The 21,996-nt window shown below is 50.7% G+C and overlaps 6 protein-coding genes across 6 annotated transcripts; 4 read left to right on the top strand and 2 right to left on the bottom strand.

The window, feature by feature from the left end:
- Positions 1 to 1,129: 1,129 nt before the first annotated feature.
- On the top strand, positions 1,130 to 2,008 carry ColSpa_03702 (satratoxin biosynthesis SC1 cluster protein 4; the record flags this gene model as incomplete). Its single annotated transcript, XM_049269914.1, has 2 exons — positions 1,130 to 1,363; positions 1,631 to 2,008. The coding sequence occupies 2 exons, from the start codon at positions 1,130 to 1,132 to the stop codon at positions 2,006 to 2,008; spliced, it is 612 nt and encodes a 203-aa protein (XP_049125871.1).
- Positions 2,009 to 3,018: 1,010 nt separating this feature from the next.
- On the bottom strand, positions 3,019 to 6,141 carry ColSpa_03701 (putative D-/L-hydantoinase subunit A; the record flags this gene model as incomplete). The annotated part of the gene is made up of 3 exons (XM_049269913.1): positions 3,019 to 4,040; positions 4,097 to 5,995; positions 6,087 to 6,141. 3 exons carry the CDS (start codon positions 6,139 to 6,141, stop codon positions 3,019 to 3,021), a joined length of 2,976 nt encoding a protein of 991 aa, XP_049125870.1.
- Positions 6,142 to 6,945: 804 nt separating this feature from the next.
- ColSpa_03700 (transporter aclS) lies at positions 6,946 to 8,760 on the top strand (the record flags this gene model as incomplete). The annotated part of the gene is made up of 3 exons (XM_049269912.1): positions 6,946 to 7,105; positions 7,208 to 7,430; positions 7,506 to 8,760. 3 exons carry the CDS (start codon positions 6,946 to 6,948, stop codon positions 8,758 to 8,760), a joined length of 1,638 nt encoding a protein of 545 aa, XP_049125869.1.
- A 1,714-nt stretch (positions 8,761 to 10,474) lies between these two features.
- ColSpa_03699 (uncharacterized protein) lies at positions 10,475 to 11,414 on the bottom strand (the record flags this gene model as incomplete). The annotated part of the gene is made up of 3 exons (XM_049269911.1): positions 10,475 to 10,973; positions 11,035 to 11,170; positions 11,192 to 11,414. 3 exons carry the CDS (start codon positions 11,412 to 11,414, stop codon positions 10,475 to 10,477), a joined length of 858 nt encoding a protein of 285 aa, XP_049125868.1.
- Positions 11,415 to 16,177: 4,763 nt separating this feature from the next.
- Positions 16,178 to 17,356, top strand: ColSpa_03698 (putative proline dehydrogenase, mitochondrial; the record flags this gene model as incomplete). The annotated part of the gene is made up of 2 exons (XM_049269910.1): positions 16,178 to 16,485; positions 16,543 to 17,356. The coding sequence occupies 2 exons, from the start codon at positions 16,178 to 16,180 to the stop codon at positions 17,354 to 17,356; spliced, it is 1,122 nt and encodes a 373-aa protein (XP_049125867.1).
- A 2,859-nt stretch (positions 17,357 to 20,215) lies between these two features.
- On the top strand, positions 20,216 to 21,891 carry ColSpa_03697 (putative transcriptional regulatory protein; the record flags this gene model as incomplete). The annotated part of the gene is made up of 4 exons (XM_049269909.1): positions 20,216 to 20,461; positions 20,695 to 20,968; positions 21,033 to 21,208; positions 21,403 to 21,891. 4 exons carry the CDS (start codon positions 20,216 to 20,218, stop codon positions 21,889 to 21,891), a joined length of 1,185 nt encoding a protein of 394 aa, XP_049125866.1.
- Between the last annotated feature and the right edge of the window lie 105 nt (positions 21,892 to 21,996).

Genomic DNA, 21,996 nt, shown 5'->3' with positions numbered 1-21,996 from the left:
AAAACTCAAGACATGGGAACGGCTGAACCAGGCAACGGCGCAACGCAAAGCGTGCCAGCGAAGGTGTCAAGGTTTCCTAGGGCCCAAATGAAGGGTTCCAGAATGAGAGAACCCGAAGCAAGATGTTCGAATGACGCGTGTGGTTGGTGTTGCAGATCGATGACACCCACGCCCGCGATCGTCGACACGTGTGCCTGCGCTGGGTGGCTTCTGTCATCTACCTTTTCTCCAGCAATCCAGTCCTATCAGAGGATGGCCGGAGATCACCAAAAGCGGGCGGATGTTTCGGGTTGGCCTTTTGTCTTGGATTGAAAATTTTCAACAGGCCAAAGTCGCTCGTCTCATTTCTCCGGCCAGAGTCGTGCCCAATCGAATCCGGAGGTTCAGTCTTCCGCAGAACTCGTAACAACATGGTGGCGATTGACAAATGGCAAATTTGAGTCGTACTAGATGATCGGTTTTTCTTGTTGATTCAGGGGGAATTCTTCGGCCGTATGTGGTGCAGGATGCTCCCCACTTGCGCCTCTTGATCTGTAACCTGGGTGAGACTGTAGTTGCAATTGGTTCACGACGCTCTCGCGAACTGTTACACCCTTTGCGGTCATTTCGGCCGCGAGAGTAAACTGCTGCTGAGCACACAGAGACATGGGTGTCCCCCTGTTTCGATGTGCTACGGTACGCTATCGACATGGCGTGGTCGGCTCTCACTCACCGGCCTGCTTGGCGGACCACTTTCCCCCTCCCCCGGATTGGCCTTTCGAGGCTTCGCGTTGGCCGATCCCTGCCAGAGTAGCCCTCGGGGCGCCAATGTCACCCCACGGAAGATCATGAACCACGGATTAAACAGCTAGTGCCCTCAGCCTTTATTACGACGTTCAGGCGCATCCATGCAGTCAGAGAGGAGCCGACATTCCCACGTCCCCGCCCGGCGGGGGCCGGAACCGTGGTTTTTGCAGCTGCATGAGTTTCGACTTCGCAAGGGCCGGTGCACGAAGGAGGAAGCACGAGGGATAAATATGATGAAGGCTCGCGCATAGACTTCTGTCTCCTGAAGCTAGTTTTCCGCTCTCGGACTTTCCAGCCCTGAAATCTACAGTCACCATCCCATGTTTTGGGAACCAGAGAAATCATGACGGCAAGCGTCTATCGAAGGGAACTCGCGGCAATTCAGGAAGTGCAGCGGCAAGCTGCCGCCAGTGTCGTCGACCATTCTCGGGATGGCGAGTCCCGCTTCTCAGAAATACTTGCCATACTTGTCGTGGGCTCGGTTTTATCAACCACAGCCGTGGCCCTAAGGGCTTTTACGAGGATCAAGATGCTTCGTACGTTCGGCCTCGACGATGTCATCATGGTATTTGCACAGGTAAGTGGCTTGGCTCCATCACTTTTTTTAAGACTTGCTCACCATGCCGCTTGGCCAGGTTCTCGTGATTGGAGCCGCGGTGGCCATCGGTCTCGGTAGGGTCTTCTACACTGCGAAACCAGAAACACTTTTACTGACGGCCCAAAGAAACGAAGTGGGGACTTGGTAAACACTCGTGGGTCCAGCCACCGGAGGACTATGTTCCCTACATGAAGGTATTATTACGCGTCTTGGACAGTCTCCGAACTTTGGCTGACTTTTACTCAGTCTTTCTATGTCTCGATCGTCCTGTACAACATCGCAACGACCATCGTCAAACTCTCCATACTCCTACAGTACCGCCGGATCTTCGCCAACGACTTGATGCAGAAGCTGACGACGTGGGGCCTGGCCTTCATGTCCGCCTGGACAGTCATGCTCTGCTTCCTGCTTCCAATGATGTGTGTGCCCGTGGAAGCGTTTTGGGACAAGGCGGTCAAAGGTCGTTGCATAGACCTCCTCGCCAGCTGGTATACAATGGCGGCTGTCAATATAGTGGCCGACTTCGTAATGTTTAGTCTGCCGATTCCCGTCATTAACTCGCTTCAACTACCTCAACGACAGAAGAGGATGTTACTTTTCGTGTTCGGTCTCGGGTTCGTGTAAGTGTCACTTTGTCGCTTTGGAACGCAAAACGATATACTGACTTGACCTTAATAGCACTTGCATCATCTCAGCCTTTCGGATAAAGACCCTCCGCGTAGCAGCCCAAACAGAAGATCCGTACTGGGATAACGTGGACGCAGCCACATGGTCATTCCTCGAGGTTACCATCGGTATCCTCGCAGCATGCCTGCCGACCCTTCGACCGATATTCGTCACACTCCTACCCCGTCTCTTCAACGGATCGACATTCCAAGTAAGGAGCAAAGGTCGGCCTTCGCGATACATCAATCCCTACGGCCTTGCGACCGAGAGCAGCAAAGTAGTGGGAAGTAGGCACGGGCTGGGGCGACATCAGCCATTGAGCAGCACAGAGAGGCTGAACCACCAGAATAGGGACGAGATCGAACTTTCTGGACCTGAAACGGAAAGGTTAGGCGAGTACACTGTCAGTGTCAGCACAGGATCACCGGGGGTCTCAGAAAAGATGTCTCGAATGAAAAGCCAGAGGGAAAGTAGGAACGAAGACGAAATCGTCAAAGGCCACATCAGGACTACAACCGTGGTCACACAGGAGGTCTCTTTTGATAACGCGAAACGAGGTCAGATGCAGGCGTAGCGAAAAGAGGTTTCATTTTCTTCCAGCCTCTTGATAACTATTCGCAGCTGAAATAGTTTTCTGTCATGATATCCTTCCATCCACGTTGCATAACTATTTTTGGGCGCCACGCACGGAAAAGTACGAGGCGTGCTTTGCATTCTAAATTGCTTCGATGTCCCCACCACTAAGTTGGTTCATAATTCAGAGTTTGTACAAAGCTCTGGGCTTCGCAACGACGCCGCTTAAAGTGTATGCTAAGGCTCCACAATGAGTTCCAGTTTCGAACAGAACGATGTATGACCTGAATGCACGAGCTGAATAGTTGAATGTAACGAACTGCCGAGATGGGATCCGGACACTCCTTGTCCAATAAGTACATGAATTGGAAAGATTCACAGTGTTACATTTCAGTCTATTGCAAATACTCATCTAAAACACTGCGTGGCTCCACGTACTTGCCCAAAGGCTCATACTCAAGATCATATCCAAATGCTCTCGGTCCGCCAATGTCTATACCGGCTTGCGTCTCTGTCCATCGTGGCGAGCAAGTAATGCCGATCACTGTAACCCGATATCCGTACTTGAACTCGGGCACGCCGAGAGCTCTGCCAGACTCGTTGTCTAAGATCGAAATCAAATCAGGCACGGCAGTTAGGATCTTCGTCTTGCCACTCTCATCAGTGTGCTCAGCAAGGATATTCTCGTTCTTGAATGGGATCTTCAACGTCCCCCCAAGCGCCACCGCGGCTGCTCTGTTACTATTGTTGGCAGCCTCATCTTCGTCACCACTTTCGAAAGCGGCGATGTGCACTTCGCCGTAAGAGTGACCCTTGAACAGACGCCTCTCCACCTTCATAATCTTGCCCCTGAACAGCACCTTGGCTGCCTCGGGACCGCCTGCCTCATTGATGATGGACTCGGCTACGGTGCTCATGGTATTGGTTGCCTGGCAAATTGCGATGCATCGCCCGATACGCCACGCAAGCGAAACTGTATTGAGGACGCCAAACTTTTTGACTTTGTCGCTGGTCGTCGGCTTAGCCGCCATACCCACCCGCGACCCCATTTCGGAGCACGAAGCACGAAGGGCACGGTCAACGATCTCGTCGTTGGGAGCTCTCGTCATGACGATAGTCTTGCCATCTCCAGAATCAATTGCGCAGGGAACCAACTCCAACGGAGCATGCACTGCAAGTGTGGTCTGCCAGTATGTCGGGTAGGCCCTTCCCATCCAGTCGCCGTCGATGATTGGACTATCAAAGAAACGGGATGACCCGACGAGAAAAGGCTCAAGGCCGTTGGCACCGCCGATTTCAAGACCCATCACTGCATCAAAAGTGTCATGGCGGAGGTACTCCATTAAAGCCTTGAAAGCATCCACCGTCTCGATGGACTGCAAACGCTCGATAGACACAGCGGGAGAACCCATGTGACCTGTGTAATGTTAGTAAATATCTGAAAAGTGATGGATCGTAAAGTTAAAGGCCTACCACCCCAGTATATCACATCCGTTTCCTTGAGTGAGGATGCGTCAATGACGCGCATCTTGTGTCCTGCTCGAAGCATATTTCGCAGTTGGATCTTGGAGGCAGCAGGGCTTCCGCCTCCGGCGCAACCGAGGACATAGCAGCCGTCGGCTAGATATTCCAAGTCTGTTTCGGTTATATGCCATTCTGCAACACCACCAGCATTTCGAATGACTGTGGGTTTGTACGACACTGGATCGACCTTCTCCTCTTCTTGGGTTGCCCGGGTTAAGTCTTTGGTCGCCTCGACCTGGTCCTCATCTTCCTTCTCTTTGTCTTCTTCAACCACATCGTTAAGCTTCGCATGGAGATCAATGTCGCCAACTGCCTTGACGAGAGTCCTGATTTGATTAGCGACGTACTGTAGAGGCATGGTCTCGATCTCGGCGATCTTGATGCTTCCTGGAATGGCGCCAGCGGCAACAGCACGCTCGATGGCCATCTTTTTGGCGTTTTCAATAGCCTGACTTTCGGTCTGATGAGTGGTGCCTTGTACGATGTCCACAGCACCGCACACGCGAGCAATGGCTGCACCGACTGCGTTCGCAACGTCGTGGAAGGGTGGTCGAATGAGCTTGGAAGCTCCCTTCAAGCTTTCGGGAGAAAGAATGGCACCTCCTCCGACGAGTAAGACAGGAACAGGATCAGGTGAAGTCTTGATCACATCAACGGCGCCCTCCAACAGCACCTGTATCCGCATCACTGCCTCCTCGACGAAGCGCGGGTCTAAACTCTTAGCCTTCTCCGTAGCACCGACAATTGCCATGCCAGCTGCGACCGCAATGTCCGTTGTTGTACAAACATCACCACCAAAAACGAGACCACGCGTAACCAGCTCAAGGCCGACAGACTCGGGTCCAACTTTGACTTTGCCGTCTACAGTTCTCACAATGGAACCTCCGCCAAGTCCAATGGAATGAAGATGCGGCATAGAGTAGTTGACCCGGACTCCGGCAACGGTGACATATGCCGATGCTTGACGTGGCATGCCCGAGGGAAGCAAAACGCCGACATCAGACGTTGTGCCGCCGATATCAACTACGATTGCAGAGCTATCGGCACCAGAGTCCAGGCCAGCGAGATATGCAGCACCTCTCATCGAGTTTGTTGGCCCGCTCGAGAATGTTCGGATTGGAATCTTGGCTGCCGAGGCAGCGTCAAGGATAGTGCCATCATTTTGCGTCAGAAACAGGGGGCAGGCGAGATTGAGCCTTTTCATGGCAAGCCTAAACCTGCTAACAGTCTTCCGCGCATAGCGCAGAATGGCACCGTTCAAGATAGCTGCATTTTCTCGCTCGATGAACCCAATGCTTGCGCTGGCTTCTTTGCTGCAGACAACATCCACACCAGGCACTTCGCGAAGGATAATGTCGCGGACTTTCTCCTCCTGCCCAAAAACCTCATCGATGGGCGAGTACACGCCGGACACTACGACGGCACCGACGCCACTTTCCCGGATCTTGGAACATTCGGCGACGACCTGGGCTTCGACGACTGGCGCCTCCTGCGAGCCGTCAATATGCAGACCGCCGTCGACAATGCCGATATAAGACTGAATCACGGCTGCCAAGTCGGGGGGGAACTCGGCGAATGCGGGGACCTCTCGGAGGAATGACTTGCTCAGTCTAAGGACGCCCACGCGCTGCAACCGACGCACGTCACGCTCAATGACGGCGTTGATGAAATGCGTCGTGCCGATGGTGACGCTGGCGATGCGTTCCGGAGATTGGGTCAACCCAGCTGCGGCAAGGACGGTGCTGACGGCGGTCTCGATGCCGGCGCTTGCGTCTGGAGTGGTTGGGGTCTTGAAGTGCGCCAAAACTCCGCGGTTGGCGGTATGTTGAAGGCTCAAGTCGATAGCGACTGCATCGGTATTTGTTCCTTGGAGTCAGGCTGTTAGCTGACTTTCCAGATCGTGCGCTGGTTACCAAGCGGCGATAATAGTCTCACTTACCTCCAACATCAACCCCAATACGCACGGTTCTTCGTAATGGCGGCATTTCTCCCATGTTGATAAATAACGTGACACTGCACCGCGGTCTGCTGACTTCTCAAGCTCAATTCGCTCTCTCAAACAAGGTACGACAGCTAGAATGCCAGGGTATCATATAAAGCCGTCGACTTTGACCCAACAGACTCGCGGTAATAGATCCCGAGTCAAAATTACGTAAGTTGTTTACAGATGCTCTTGTTGTCAGAGATCATCCCATCGCCAGTGCACCGAATGAGCGGTTAAAGCGGTTGAATGAGCTCCCAGCTCCACGGCTGTGGTGTCAACTGTTAGAGTCCGTTCTATCGTTGGCGTTGGAGTCCAAGGGAGGGATAGATAACCAAGGCTAAATGGGCAGGTACAGGCGCCAAGGTTCTCCAAATGCTATGTGGCTAGATGGCATTATCCCCAGATGCCGAGAGCGAGGTTGCGGGGTATCCTTGGATCCCCCAGGTTGGCAACGTTGAAATCTTGCTCAGAATCGTTCTTATCACAATCTTCTCCACAGTCCGGTCAAACTATGATAAGCATTTCGCACCACCTACCTATCGAACGGGTTGGAGTTTAAACTCCAACGATAAGACCTATTAGTGCGTGCACTGGAAGACCCGCGGGCCTATCAATGGAGGTCGTAGAGGATGCGGTAGTCTGACCAGGGGGCGGTCGATGCAACGTATCTAGAGCAATCCTGAGATGAAAGATTGTCGCCCGATCTACCTCCGAACGTAGCTTGCTTTCTCTGCGAGCTGCATCCATTAAACCAGGGTCATGTCCTCGGTCCCGAATCATGCAGTTTTGCAACTCTAGAGCATCAACCGTCAATATGAGTCTCAGCGGTATCGTCAGAAGGCTGAAGCTGCCCGACAGTGATGTAGCCGAGTCCAACGTCTGGATCAATGACGACATTCGGCCCATGCCGCCGAGTCGCCGACGATGGACAATGTGGACTTTCATTTCCTTCTGGTTGACTAACCAAGTGGCCAGTGAGTATCCCAGGTTCTATTCCGTTGAAAATGCGTAAACTAATGCGCCAACAGTCTCTAATTGGCAACTGGGAGCATCTCTCGTTGCAACAGGCCTCTCAGTTTGGCAGAGTGTGATTGCTATCATCATCGGAAAGATCATCATCGCCGTCGTTGCTATAGCCAATGGCATGGTTGGTGCTGAATGGCACATTGGCTTTCCGGTAGTATCCCGCTACATTTGGGGCGTTTACGGACAATACCTTATCTTGATCCAAAGGATCATCCTCAGTCTGGTCTGGTTCGCTGTGCAGTCATGGACTGGCGGTCTAACAGTTGTCAACTGGTAAGTGTATTAGGACTGGACTTTACTAGATATTTGCAACACTACTTGATGCTAACCTGCCGTTCTGCCGTTTAGTTTGTCTGCAATCTTCCCTTCTTTCGAATCACTAGGCAACGGTTTCCCCGAATCTTCGCATTTGACAACGAAGGACTTCATTGGCTGGATCATCTTCAATGTTCTTCTCATTCCGATTCTCTACATTCGACCAGAACGCATCCAGAAATTACTTCTCGTTTTCAACATCATATCATCAATCACCCTGGTATCCATCATGATTTGGGCTTTGGCAACTGCCGGCGAGCCAGGATCACTTGTCAGGCAAGGGTCAAAGTCGATGTCCTCAAGCGAGCTCGGCTGGCAGATTGTCCACGGAATCACTACTGTCATTGGCAGCATCGCAGTGGGCTTGACAAACCAGCCCGACTACTGCCGTTTTGCTCGCAAACCAGGAGATCAGATATTTGGACAATGGTTCAGCATCATCTTTTTTGGAGCTATCTTTCCTACTTTTGGATGTCTTGCCGCTTCGGCAACTGGTGTTATCTACGGAGCACCGATCTGGAACCCACCGTTGATCGTGCAAGCATGGCTCGATACGGACTACAACGCCAAGAGCCGCGCCGGCGCCTTCTTTGCTGGACTTGGTCTCCTCTGCGTCCAGCTCAGTATCAACTCAGTCGACAACGCCTTCTCTGCTGGGATGGATCTTGCAGGATTGTTCAGCCAGTATGTGAACATCCGACGCGGCGCTTACATTGGTCTAGTGCTGAGCATTGCGCTCTGCCCATGGGAGCTTCTGTCATCAGCAGCAGTCTTCATTAGTGTTCTGTCTGCCTATAGCGTCTTTCTAGGACCGATAATTGGCATCCAGATTTGCGACTACTTCATTATCCGTCGGAGGAGAATTAAGCTCTCAGACCTGTACCACCCCCGCTCTGACGGCTCTTTCTACTACTGGAAAGGGGTCAACCCACGCACTTTTGTTGCTTGGGTCTGTGGCTTTGCAACACAGCTTCCAGGTTTTGCAGCCAGCGTCACTCCTGACAGCGTCAAGGTTGGCTCAGCATTGGTTAATTTGTACTATCTTGCCTTTCCCCTCGGTTTTACCATTTCTTTCCTACTTCATCTGGGTATCAACAAGATCTGGCCACCTCCCGAGGCTGGTATGATTGATGAAGTAGACTACTATGGGACTTTCACCGACAGCGAAGCCAGGAAGATGGGGGTCCTTCCACTTGAAACAGAGGTCATTGAGGGGTCACACAAAGCGGTACACACAGAAGTGCCCGAGAAAAGCTCCCGGACTTGGCTGAAGTCAATACTGCACTGAGCGCCGAGCTCATTATTGAGCTAACATAGCTGGTTATTTTGTATCTCCTGATTTATTCAACTTAATACCTTGTAGACGTTATCAATGCAGAGGCGAAGTAAGATGATTAGTCAAGAGGGCTTCTCATTCGTTACGCATCCTTTGGTGAAGGCCCGTTGTGGTCGGTCGATGTGGTTTTTGATGTTTTATTTTCGTAATTAAAACTGATTACCTCTGAACTATAGTTGATACTGATGTAAAGACAGAGACCTCCACATCTGCAAGGACAGGTCGATGATCATAATAACACACTCCATCATCAACCCGGTTTTTGAGAACAGTGAAGTTGCAAAAGTTGATGTTCTTCGGATTCAGCACAAAGAGGTAGTCGATGATCGTGGGCTCCGCATCGCCAAAAGTGATGTGAGTGAATTGTTTCCATAATGCCGCTTTGCGAGAACAGGGTCCGACATATTCCCCATAGCACCATGATGGACTGCAAGCAGTCGATGCGGCTCGTCTTCTGGTCCGCTATTAAAGTCGCCGCTCAAGATGTCATGTCCATGTGATTCGGTATAGTTCTCCTTCCATTCTTGGACAATTTGTGAGAGCAGTTTGGCGCTCTTCCGTCTTGTCTTTGTTACTTTTGTAATCCCGATGGGTGCTCATTATGACAACCCTTGTGTCTGAGTCCCTGTGCTTGAGGAGCCCCACAGTGACGATGCGACTGATGGCAGCACCCCAGGCATTGGAGGGAGTCTCGGGGTAAGGCTAAGCCAAAACGTCCTGGACCGCTCGACTACCCATTGATCCGTCCGATAAAATATTGGAGATTGAGAGATCTCCCTGTCGTTTGCTCTATCTGCACGTCCAAGGCCTATCCGAGCCCATGGTGTTTCTAGCGCGGCTTGTAAATCGAGCAGCTGTCGGTGTTGAGCTTCCTGCAGGCAGGTGAAGGTATTTTGCTGCCCAGTAGTGTAAAGTCTCCGTTGAGATGCTATTTTCGGGCATCTCAATCCCTATGGTTGCTCATTCGGAGAAAGGGCCTTTTTGACGGCGTATCGAATGTTCAGAGTCATGGTACGAACAGGCATCCTGCATTCATTTGTTCATACCGCAGAGCCGATAACTGCCCTAGTGTACAGTGCACTGATAGTTTCAAGATAGCAGTTAATGTTGAAAAGAGGGCTGCTATGGTACCCAGGCAGGATGTTGGCTTAAGTAATATATTGCTGTAGAGAAACGCAGCACGAAGCCCCAAACCAGCCGTGGCAGACTGGTCAGCCGACAGCGACATTTGTGGCTGTCGGTGATGCTTCCTTGTCTAGACGCCATTGGCGGGTTTTGGGGACATTACCAGTTAGTCGCCGCTCGATTGACTGCTATGCTGGTGCTTCTTCCCAAACGAGACAAAAGCCCAACTTTCTTGACTTGTCTAAGCCTCGTGGATACTCCGCCTGGCGATCTACAGCCCCTTGAATGCTCCGTATTTGGGTTACACACACAACCAGATCTCCAACATGTGTCAGTCAAGGACAAATACTGGAAAGGGTAACGCAAATTAGTATCAAGAGACTACGCTGGTGGCAAATATACGGAAAGCATGGGTATCAGTGGCCTTGTGTCGCCTTCCAATCTGAACAATCATCCCACAATCGATTGTGTGTTTTCGCAACAATATCGAAATAATCCACAAACAAACCACCCATTCGATCCGAATGGATGTTGTCTTGTATCATATCTTTCCCAGAACTCGCTTGACCAGTGACTTCTTCCTTGATTTTGGAGGAGGCTGATTAACGGACCGAACCTGTCGAAGCAGTCCCAGAAGAGTTGCTACGGCCAATGTCTCGGCTTCGCCGTTGAGATTCTCCGAGAGCAACAGAACCCCCTCGCTGTAGTCATTTGGCAAACCAAACCCTATTCCAATGTGGTGATAAATGGCATGGATCATCGGTTCGCCGTTCTCAGTGTTCACAGCGGTGTCCACGAGTGTGTATCGCAAAGGGCCAAGCTCTGTCGGACGAATTTGCCATTCGAGATTCGAGGGTACTGAGGCAGCCCCATCTCGTGATGAATGCGAGATTTGGAACCATGGGTGTCGCACTGGGGTTGCACCTGCGTGCATCTTCGTGTCTGGGACGGGAAACGAGTTGGCAACGACGAGCTGCATGACTTGCATTGGATCGAGCGAGGCGACCCGAAAACCGCCGTTTGCTTCGAGAGGTAAATGCCTGTAACGCCTTAGTTTACATGTTCACCTTGACTTATCATCATCGCCTTGCCAAAACTTACATGCTGACCATCTCTCCATCATGACCTGGGACCCTTCGCTCAATGGTCACGACGGTCTCGGCAAAATCGCTTGCAAAATCGACAAGATAGCGGACTTCTGCGTCGATGCCGTCTCCGTTCGGTTTCTTCATCATGGCTAAGTTTAGTTTATACTTACTACTCCCGATGAACTCCGTCTTCACAGCTTTCACGTAATTTTCTGTGATGTCGTACAGCGGAAGATGGGTGGTTATATCCTTATGGTTCGGAATGTAGACAACGCGGGAAAGATGAGCAGGGGTAGGCGTTAGGTGACGTCCCAGTCTTTGATCAAGCGCAGAATCGAGAGCCTCCGCCAGTTCAACAAGGTGATAGTTTCCAAATGCGGGAAGTGCGGCCATGTTGGAAGCAGTTGACATAGACGTGAGACCTGAAGTCATCATTTATCTGAGTTGGGTAAGAATACCGCTCGATAACGTGGAAAGACCAGAAATATGAATGTCGGGAGGGGGAGGGGGGTTCGAGATCGGTTTGGCTGGATGCGACGCCTGTTTATCTGGAATAGACGTATCTGGAATCAATGATGCGACGATAAGGCTATCACTCAACGTAGCTGATATCAACAAGAGAGCAGTGGGTGATATGTGATTAATATCCTGGGTGTGGAAATGATAGCTTTTGCTTGCTTGGCGAATGCACAAGTATCAGAGTGAGGGTATCGCAACAATCCGTAATATCTACCAGAAGAGGGAGAAAAAGATCCCCACGAGGGGTGAGTCTTCACCGGGCGCGAATTTCTAATCCGGATTCCCAGTCTGAGGGGGACGTGTCATTGCATGTGACGTCAAAATGCAGCTAACCCTAACGCCGTAAGATGCTGTCTCATTAGATGAGGCTTAGTAAATGTTAGCCGAGATAGATCCAACTGGATGGTAGCGTCGCTCAAGGGTCAAATGACGGGAGATGATCGTTGACAATCATAGTTAGTTGGAAACCGAACAGTGTGGCGCCATTAGAAGGGTGAGGATGATTCGCCCGTGGAAAATGAATTCCGTCACCAAGCGAAAGAGATTCTTTTCCGAAGATTAACCTTGCATCACCATGATCAACCCCTTCGTGTCGTGATAGTCTTCATGGCAAGGTATCATGGTATATTTCGACTGAGCATTGCTCCGCCTAACTCCGCGCTGGTCTATGAGAAAAAAACGGCGACGCGACCAGTTGTTCTCTAATACAAATGGGATAGAGAACACATTCTGGCAATTGTATTCCGTCCTACAAGCGCGCCGGGACGTAGGGTCAAACGAGATTGGCCTCGGATTGAATATACCCGCTGAAGCTGACATTTCGATCAAATAACAACGGAGGCCTTAAAGAAAATGAGTAATCGGCGTTGCAGGGCTACCACTCTAATTTCAGATAGACGGCTTTTATTGTTCTTTCGTCGCGCCAGGCAGCCTTGGAGGTGTGCAATCTGAGGAACGAAGAAGATATTATATCTCGATAGACTGGCCAACTGGCATAGAAAACACGCAAGACAGGCTCTCATGGGACGATTATGGTTTGCAGTATGACTTTCTCGCCTGACTTGAGAAGTGATTGAATTATGGAGCGAAAAAGTCATGATTTAGCAAGGTTGCATTGTCTACTTACATGGTCGCCGAAACCTCGCATTTGTCCCTATAAATGGGACTCAAACAGGGTCCCAGCAATATGAATGTGCAGAAACTTGAATGGTAAACCACCCAAGACCATGTGTGGCTGGGAATACTCGGTGTTAGCCCAGTATGCCCAGATGGGAGAGGCCCGCTCAAGCTGCTAGGCATGTAATGTGAACAGTGTCACGGAATGCGTTGCGTGCATAAGGCTTGGTCGCTTAGCTTCTCAATTGGTGTCGTCCACTGAACGATTCAACCTATCGTGTTCGCCCACCAGTCTGCCTGTAATACCACAGAGATTCGCAGTACGATGCTTGCAGCTACACTGCATGATGAAAGCCCTGCCTGCATTGGATTTCCAACCTGATAGGTTCAGTATACCATAGCCTGCCTCAATACGACGCATTCAGCAAAGATATGCACCATTTTTCTAATGACTTAAAGTGGGCTAAGCCACTTGACCATGCATGGTGTCCTGGAGCATATCATAGAAGAAGAAGATGCTGGCCCAGCATCCTCAATCGACTTTGAGCTCCTCCAGTTTCTTTTCATTCTACTTCTGCCGCCGAAATGGCTGAAATTCTCGGTGTAATTGCAAGCTGTGTCGCACTTGGGCAACTGGTTGGCTACGGACAAAAGTTTGCTAAGGAATTGTACCAGTTTTCCAAAAGTGCCGGCTCCCCAGCATTACAGTTGCAACGGTGTGCAAACCAGGCTGTTATGTTCTCTAGTTCGATTGGCACAGCCGAGATAGGCCTTGAGAGCTACTGCCATCAGCACCGCGACTCCCCTGTCCTTAGATATGTGGCGGAGAAACGTGTTTTTGAAAGCATGGAAATGGAGGCAACATTCATCAAGCGCCACTTATCTGATGCCATCAAGCGCTTAGGAAGTTTGTCAAAAAGCAGAGTCACAATTATTAGGTTTCTCAAATGGCGTCAGTATAGAGACTCGATTCTGGTGCCATTTCCGGAGATGGACCTTATTCAGACCTGCTTGCAGTTGATAATGGCCACGGCTCAGTTGGAAGCATGCTGTCTGGCGAGAAACAATCTGTTGTCAGACGCACAAGAAGAGAACAAAAGACTTCAAAAAGAGACGTAAGAGAATACAAAATCCAATCCCCCGATCGGTTTCAATGCGCTGACAGAAACCTTAATAGTCAATCCCTGAGGAAAGTTATCAGGGGTCACTTGAGAACTATACAAAGACTAGAGACTCAAGTCGACCGGACGCATCGATCCCAACATCCTAGAGTGCGGCCGACATTCTATACAGCATCGACAAACGTAGGATTCGAGGCCCTAACTCAACTAGGAGTAAGCATGGTGGAAACTGAAACAGTTCCCAAGACCCCCGACGTGTTCCCATCATCATCGGATTCGTCTCTAGAGACCATAGAAGTAGGTAACCAATCGATGTCGGTTTGTCCAATTTACTGAATGTCTGCTGCTTTATCGCAAGTCCCAGTCACATCCAGGAACGTCTCAAGCCTCACTGCCTCAAACGAACGATGATTGCTCACAGGACAACGACCACTCGGACTGGGGTTCTGTCCACATGAAAACTTTAAGAGTAGATCCCGACGAAGCAACAGACGCAACCAGCGGATATGTGACGTCTGATGATGGCTACACGAGATACGTGACAGCCCCGATTGTAAAGAGCCTTGAAGGGAATATAATTTCTATTATCGAGGCGAAGAAGCTAGGACTAACGGTCATACCTCAAACTGACGATGAGGTGGCCTGGATCGAATTGGGAAATGGCAAATCGGTAATGACTAAAGGTAAAGTGGAGCTGGTGTGGGAGCGCAGGGAAGTAAAAATTGGCTTCCGACCGGCGATAACCTTGCAATGCTACGTGGTGGAGAATTCTAGGCCCTCTTTGATACTTGGAAAACCATTCTGGGACAATAGCATAGATCACGGGCGAAGAAACAAGACTTAGCGTGACTCCGCACTTGGGCATCATATGTTGGATGACCTAGTAAATGTAAGGTTGCTGATATTTTTCCCCCATCCGGCTGCTGCCCCTTAGGCTAAGGAGCTGCCGAAGCAATGAAAGGTGGCAACCGAGGGAGGAAGTTTGTAGCCTTTAAGGAGTTGCAGATACAACCTGGACTACTTAGTAATCAGATTCAATATTTTCCCCTTTCTTTGCTGTGTGCTTTGTAAATGTGGCCAGTGAAGGAAACTTGAAGATGGCGACGTTCGATTAATTCCTTTTCAAGCCGTTCTCGCTTTATATTATGGGAAGGATGGTTGGGGGGCGTGGGGTGTTCTGTCCAAGGAGAAGCAAAGACACCACCACCTCGCTATCGCAGGGTCTGGCGGGTAATTGCCGTGATCAAAATGTCTTCAAGCTTCTGGGCCCATATGTGAGGCTCATTGTGGTTGAGGCATGCACAAAAGGGAGCTTCCGAATTTCACTGGGGTTCAAGTAATGCCAGCTTGTCTAGGTATTATCGTCAGCCTGTGGTTGGCCACGACTATTTCGTTCAGTTGTGGCCCCCGTAGTTTCCACAAAGCCTAAAACCGCTACTGTCATAGGGTTGAGTGCCAATGGGGTAAGCACTCTGGATCTGTTCAGATATAGAAGTGTCAATAAGTAAAGAACCGACCCATCAAACACGACTGTGTATAGATGCGATCTGTTGTTAGAGACCGAGATACGGCGTTGCAGTCTCAAGCAACCTGGCTGGAGCTGCCTTGGCTTTGTCGGGATGGTCTTCCGACATGATAAGCGCATCCGATCCGACATGTCGGAGCGGGCGCACCGACACCTGCCGTTTCGGGGTGTGCCCCTCCCTGTCAAAGACCCAACTATGATCACTTGGTCATTGTTATCTCATGAATCAAAACTCAAAGGACCCGATAACGGGCCTCTGTGAGATTCCGATCTCATCAGAGACCCAATGACATCTCGATTCTCCCTTGAAGGCGGCTTTGTCTTACCCACCTTTGAAGTAATGATTTCCATGGCAAATGGGCCGCAGTAATCCGGGATAGAGTAGAGCCGCAATCTCAAACGTAACATTCTCTACCCTAGAGCGCAAAGACATCATCGGAACGCCGACGGTGGGGTCCCTAGCTCGGAGACATCTTTCCACGATAGTCTAGCTCGGCCACGACTCAGAGTTATGCCGCCCATAGCCGTCCAAGAATGATAAATACATGTGCCCAGACACCCTCCCACCCATCTGCTGAGCTTCACCATATCAAGTCTCCAAGTCGTTCACGATGCCTGCCCGACTCGTCGTGTGTAGCCCGGCGCCGGTACCTTTTTGCAGGTCTCTCCGACTGCAGGAAACGGCGAGATATGTCAGCTCCGCGGCCACCACTCCGGTGGCCAAGGCTCAGGCACTAGCTTCCACCAAGAAATCACCTCTATCCAGACTACCCACCCTCAACCTTGTCCGGTCACTTGCTCTCACACAATTCATGTCATTGCCGCTACTCATGAAGCCCGCTTTGCCCGTACTACACTTTATCGCCAAATCCAAGATGGCACTATTCAACCCCGACAAAAACCCAATTTTGAACCGATTACTACGATGGACTATCTATGACCACTTCTGCGCTGGCGAGAACCTGCAAGAAGTCACAAAGACCGTCTCTGATGTCAAGCGAATGGGATATCAGGGTGTCATTCTCAACTACGCAAAGGAAATCGTTTTGGACACAAAGGAAGTCAACGCCGACGCACATGCTGGTGACTATGCGGCACCATTTTACGAGATGGTTGAGTTGTGGAAGAAGGGCAACATCGAAACGCTTCGTATGCTGGCTCCCGGTGACTTTCTAGCCGTTAAGTAAGTTTCTTGCATTACACTTTCTACAAATTTACTTGGACTAACTCCTTTTCTCAGAATAACTGGTGCTGGTCCTATTGCTGTGGACGCGATGAGAGCCCACGCCCCTATTCCGGAAATTATTCGCAAGGCTTTGGACGAAATGTGCGATGAGGCCAAGAAGCAAGGTTCTCGTCTCTGGATCGACGCTGAACAACAAGCTCTGCAGCCCCAGTTGGATGAGTGGACTATCGACCTGATGAGACATCACAATCGCGAGAGCAGACCTTTGGTTTACAACACTATTCAATCATACCTCAAGGCCTCCAAGGCCAACGCCGAACGTCACGTCGCGCTCGCTGCCCAAGAGGGCTGGAGCTTGGGAGTCAAGTTGGTCCGAGGAGCCTACATCGAAAATGAAGTCCGCTCTCTGATTCACGACACAAAAGAAGACACCGACCGCAACTTCGATGATATCACAGACATGCTCATCAGTCAAAGACTTCCCGAGCAGGCCAAGAACTGCCAGTTTCCCTCCAGCGCCCTCTTCCTTGCAACCCATAACGCTGTCAGCTCCGCCACAGCGATCACCAACCACCGTCGGAGGCTACTGGACGGCCAGGCTACGACCGAGCTCGAGTGCGGTCAGCTTCTCGGTATGGCGGACGAGTTGAGTTGCGAATTACTAGATAACTATGATTCGTGCTTAACGGACTCGGGGCTGAAGAGGGATGCGATTCCCAAGCCGTTCAAGTATCTGCCGTGGGGTTCTGTTTCGGAGTGCATGGGGTACCTCCACCGTCGGGCGGTGGAGAATAAGGGGGCTATCGAGCAGAGTTCACATATGCTTGGATCTTTGAAGAGCGAGCTTCGCCGTCGGGTGTTTGGATGAGAACTCTATAAAGTTTTGTTTTTTACAAGCGATGCATTATGAATGATTTATAGATATCCAATAATGATACTCAAAAACACTGAGAAACCATCTAAACCATCACATTTGCGTAAATGCCCTATGAAGTGTACAAAGTCCAAGATGGAAGCAACTGGTAAACGAGCGGGGTTCTCCATCATTGTGATGATTCTTCGACATCCAGGCCCAGGCGTATATGTGATGCGACCATAGGACCTACCAGCAAGCGAGAGAACAGGTGGCAGTAAACCTAACTGATTACGTGTCCGGTCCGAGTCTGCGACATCTTCCCTGGACGTCCCACTTGGAGATATCATGCAGGGCGTTGATGGAAGTTGGGCTTCAACTGTATCTTTGTGCACGGTGTTGACGACACATTTGCCGGTTTTCTTAAATTACGGTACATATCTTTTACGAGACCAGCCTTTCACAAAATTCACACTATAGACATGGGTGGGTCGGGATCAATGACTTGCAAAGATAGTTGAGGGGCGCAAAATCTTACTTCCCATCCTGAGGAAATGTACTTATGAACCCGTGACCTCAACCATGTGCTTAAGTGACCAAACTTAGGGTATTTGGACTGGGTTTTATTGAAGATGTTACGCTCTCGACAATCACTGCGGTTGAATACGAAAAGCACATGGGCCGCTCTTGGTTTACATACCGAGTTATCTTTTAACTAAAAGACTGCTTACGACTGACAACTTAGATTTGAACCTGCCAGTTTCTGCGCAAAAGGTCGACTAACTCTTGCCACGATCTTCCGACCCACCTTGGTATCGCGAATGCCCTAGTACTCTAAGATGGGTCACCATAATGGTCACTTGTGGCGACAATTGACTTGCCTGCCATTACTGTCACTGGGTCATTGTCAGCTCTGTAAACTAAACTTCGGGGTTGGCGACTTCCCCGGTCTAGCACCAACTCTTTTCGCCTTCGATAAGAACCGTCGACGTGATTGGTTAGGGTAGCATCGGGATGTGAGTCCGATACCCACTTTGGGGGCGTTGTCGGACGCTTGGGAGTGTCGGAGGCACCACCCGACATGGACATTGCGCAACCACTCGGTCATCCCACGTTGTTAGAGTCGGAGACTTTCTAGTCTCTTCTCAAACACAACCTGGTCTCTTTCTTGGCAAATTCTTACGCAACAAGAATCGAGATTCTACGGCAGTGGTATCTCAATCCATCGGGCTTGGTCCCACGGACTCCGGAATCAGCTCATCGGTGTAATCCGTTGATAGAGCAAACACTCGCCATTCGTCCTCTCTACCTCTAACTTTGGACATTTGTATTGTCTTCATTCGGCACGCGGCTTTTTATGAATCTTCGAACATCAGCATCGGATTTGCCGGAGCATCATGGAAGGCAAATTGAGATGAGCGACAGAGATCATGTAGCCTATGCTACAAACGACTTGGCTGTTTACAACTCAATCTATCACTAATTTGCTACAAGCTTGCTCCCGGAAACCAAGTGGTCTCGTGTTTGCTCAACCCCAGGATTTTCGAGATGCCCCGTGTCTTTACAGTCTGTACGACTGTCGATCTTCCCCGTGATGATGTGTACCTTTTGTCGAATGCGACACTCTTCTTACCAATTCCGGAGCTAGGACTCTAGGGAGACTGAAAGTCTGTGGGGTAAACAAGCATTCGTCCCCCAAAGATAACGGCTGGAGCAGAATTACTGTATATCGGCTATCTGCGGCGAGTCATTCTACCCCAGACCATGGCCGATAAGCTGGCCTATAACGCTAATGCTTTGCGCAAAGGCCTTTCCCCCAAATTTGCCATTCCAATAAAGATCACTGGGCGCGCACACATAAACATTGTCGGGACGCTGCTCCGACATATCAAACCCAAATCATTGCGATATCTGCATCCCTCACCGAGGAAACGACGTGAAGTCGTCGGCTCGGCCGCACGAGAACCGACCGCCATGCCACAACTAAGCCAAGGCCAATACAAAGTGACCAAAAAATGCCAGAAAGCGTGCGTGCGGGGATCCCCGTCCATTCCGAAAACCGGAGAATGCGAGAGTCTCGTAACTAACTTTTCGAGCAAAGGTGCGAAAGATGTCGGGTGATGAAGGTCAAGTGCTCCGGCTCCCAGCCTTGTGCCCGTTGCGATAGAAAAAAGCACCGATGCATCTTTGCCGCTGAGGACAAGAGGGTGTCGGTCCCGGAGAGGTGAGTTCAGTTGTCGGGACTACAACAAGTTGCTTTCGGCGCGGTGTTAAGCTGACTCCACTCTGCAGTTACCTACGTGAACTTCAGAACCGGAACAGCGAGCAGGGTTCGAACCGCTCGACGAGGGCTCTGAGTCGGGGACATGATGTAGACGACGTGCAGAGCCGTTTTACAGAGGCATATGCAACACCGCATCCCACGTCCTTGGGTCGGAGCGAGCACGCCGCGGAGCAGTTGGAAACTCCCAGTAATGGTAACAACTACCGGCATTATTAGATTTGCATCCAACGAAAATATCTTGGCTTACAACTATTTGCAGATAGTCCAAATTTAGGTCGTCCTGTGCCGTCTGAGCCTGATACCGAGGTTGAAGTTGCCCCTTCAAACCACGAAGATCAAGGCGATTTCGGCCCGGGGTTTCGACAGAACCCTCTTGTAGACAATGACTACACGTTCGCAAAAGTAGGCGATAGATATTGTAAGTTGTCGCTAATCCTGAATTCAAAGTTACACGCTGACATGGTTCGGCAGGGTACATGGGCCCGACCTCTTCGTGGTCCTTTTGCCGCAGAGTCTTGGCCCTACTTGGAAAACGCATGCCGGAAGCTGCTCCAGATCCATGGCACCTACCACACGAGGGCGCTTTCAGAATGCAATGGACGCCCTTGGGTGCCACTGAGACTCCCGACGTGTCCAACCTCCCGCCACTAGACTATGCCATGTTCTTGTTCAACACGGCAAAATTCTACCTAGGCGCTGTGTTTTATGTCATCGATGAACCGTTGTTCTTGAAGAATATGCAAGAGCTGTACGAAGACCCGGTAGCGAAAGCCAGCGCTTCGAGATTATGGTACGCCCAGTACTTGCTCATCCTAGCATTTGGCAAGGCCTTTGTCGTAAGCAGCAGTCCACATACAGCCCCTCCCGGAGTACAGTACGCGGCGCGGGCCATGGCATTGCTCCCTGATTTATCGGGGCTTAATCCCGACTCTATCCTTGCCATCCAAGCTCTTGCTCTAGCAGCCTTGTACTTCCAATGTTTGGATATGAGACTGGCAGCATATCAACATGTGAGGATGTCCCAAATTTCCACGCAGATACTCGGGGAGGTGGACTAACACACCCACAGATCGGACAGGCACTGCGCATTGGCATAGTCGAGGGCATTTACAGGCATATGCCCGAAGAAGTAGTGGGCGCCGAATATTCGAGGCGCTGCAACATCGTGTTCTGGGTGGTGTACACCTTGGACAGAGAATTCGCCGCCCTCATGGGCGCACCGACATCGATCCGGGATGAGGATATCACGGTCAAGCTGCCTTCGAAGGTTGACAATTCCCTCGACGCACTGAATATGACTCTGCATGTCCGACTCTCGCGCTTGATGGCGCACATTCTTACGAGTGGGTTCTCTTCCTGAAGGGAATGCCTCCTTTTTATGTTGTCTTTGCTAACCCTTTGTCCCAGCTGTGTACGGTGTCGGCAAGGAGTTTGATGGCTCACTTGTCCCAAATACCCAGTCTATCCTTAGAGACCTTGCACGTCTATCGCGAGACCTGACGGCATTACTAGACACTCACTTCCAAGGGTCTGTTAGCAGGGCATCGAGGATGGCATTGCGACTTATCCTGTCTTACCACCACGTAAGTCTACATCCGCTCACTGACTATCAAAAACAGCTCATTGACATCCGTAGTGCGTGGTACTAACAACGCGACCTCTGGTCATGTGCGCTCTGCACATGCACATCGAACACTCTGACATGCGTCATTCCCAAACAGTCTCCCTGACACCTCCCGTCGCCTCTCTCCTCCAATCATGCGTCGACTCAGCGCAGACCGTCCTCCGAACCCTCCGCGTCCTCGGTGACGAAGATCTCCTCGAAGCCTTCCTACCTTTTCAGCTTGAGGACGCCTTCTCCTCGGCCTTCCTACTCTACCTCATCCGTGCCATCAGCCCATCCCTACTGCATGACGACTCGTGGTGCGAGAATATCATGTGCGTTCTGGACAAGATGATCTCCAAAGGCAGCTTGGTCGCGCCGCTGCGGAAGCTAGAGCTCAGCCAACTCGAGCACACCATGTCGGCCCTGACGCCAGTGGGGGAGGAGCCGCCGACGCCGCCGTTGAGTACGGCACATCCGCAGCATCACCATGGCCACGAGCATGGGTCATTTTTGGATCAGATGGAGGAGGCGGGGTGGGACATTTTTGATACGAGCGGCATGGGCGGTCTTTCGCCGCAGGCGTTATTGGATTTGGCGGAACGCTTGGACGTGGAGGATCTGATACAGTCCGTTGATGCCGATGAGGATCACAGAAGGTAATGAGCTATGGTAATTAAAAGTTGAATGATCATGAACATCATATAAGACAAGCACTGCTGGCTTTGTTTATTTGACCAAGGGGGCTTGAATTGGGTTTTGATGAAG

The sequence above is a fragment of the Colletotrichum spaethianum genome, assembly GCF_022836535.1.
Source record: "Colletotrichum spaethianum MAFF 239500 DNA, contig07, whole genome shotgun sequence".
Classification (NCBI taxonomy): Eukaryota; Fungi; Ascomycota; class Sordariomycetes; order Glomerellales; family Glomerellaceae; genus Colletotrichum; species Colletotrichum spaethianum.
The sequence above is the reverse complement of the archived record's forward strand: the minus strand, read 5'-3'. Positions and strand labels throughout refer to the sequence as shown.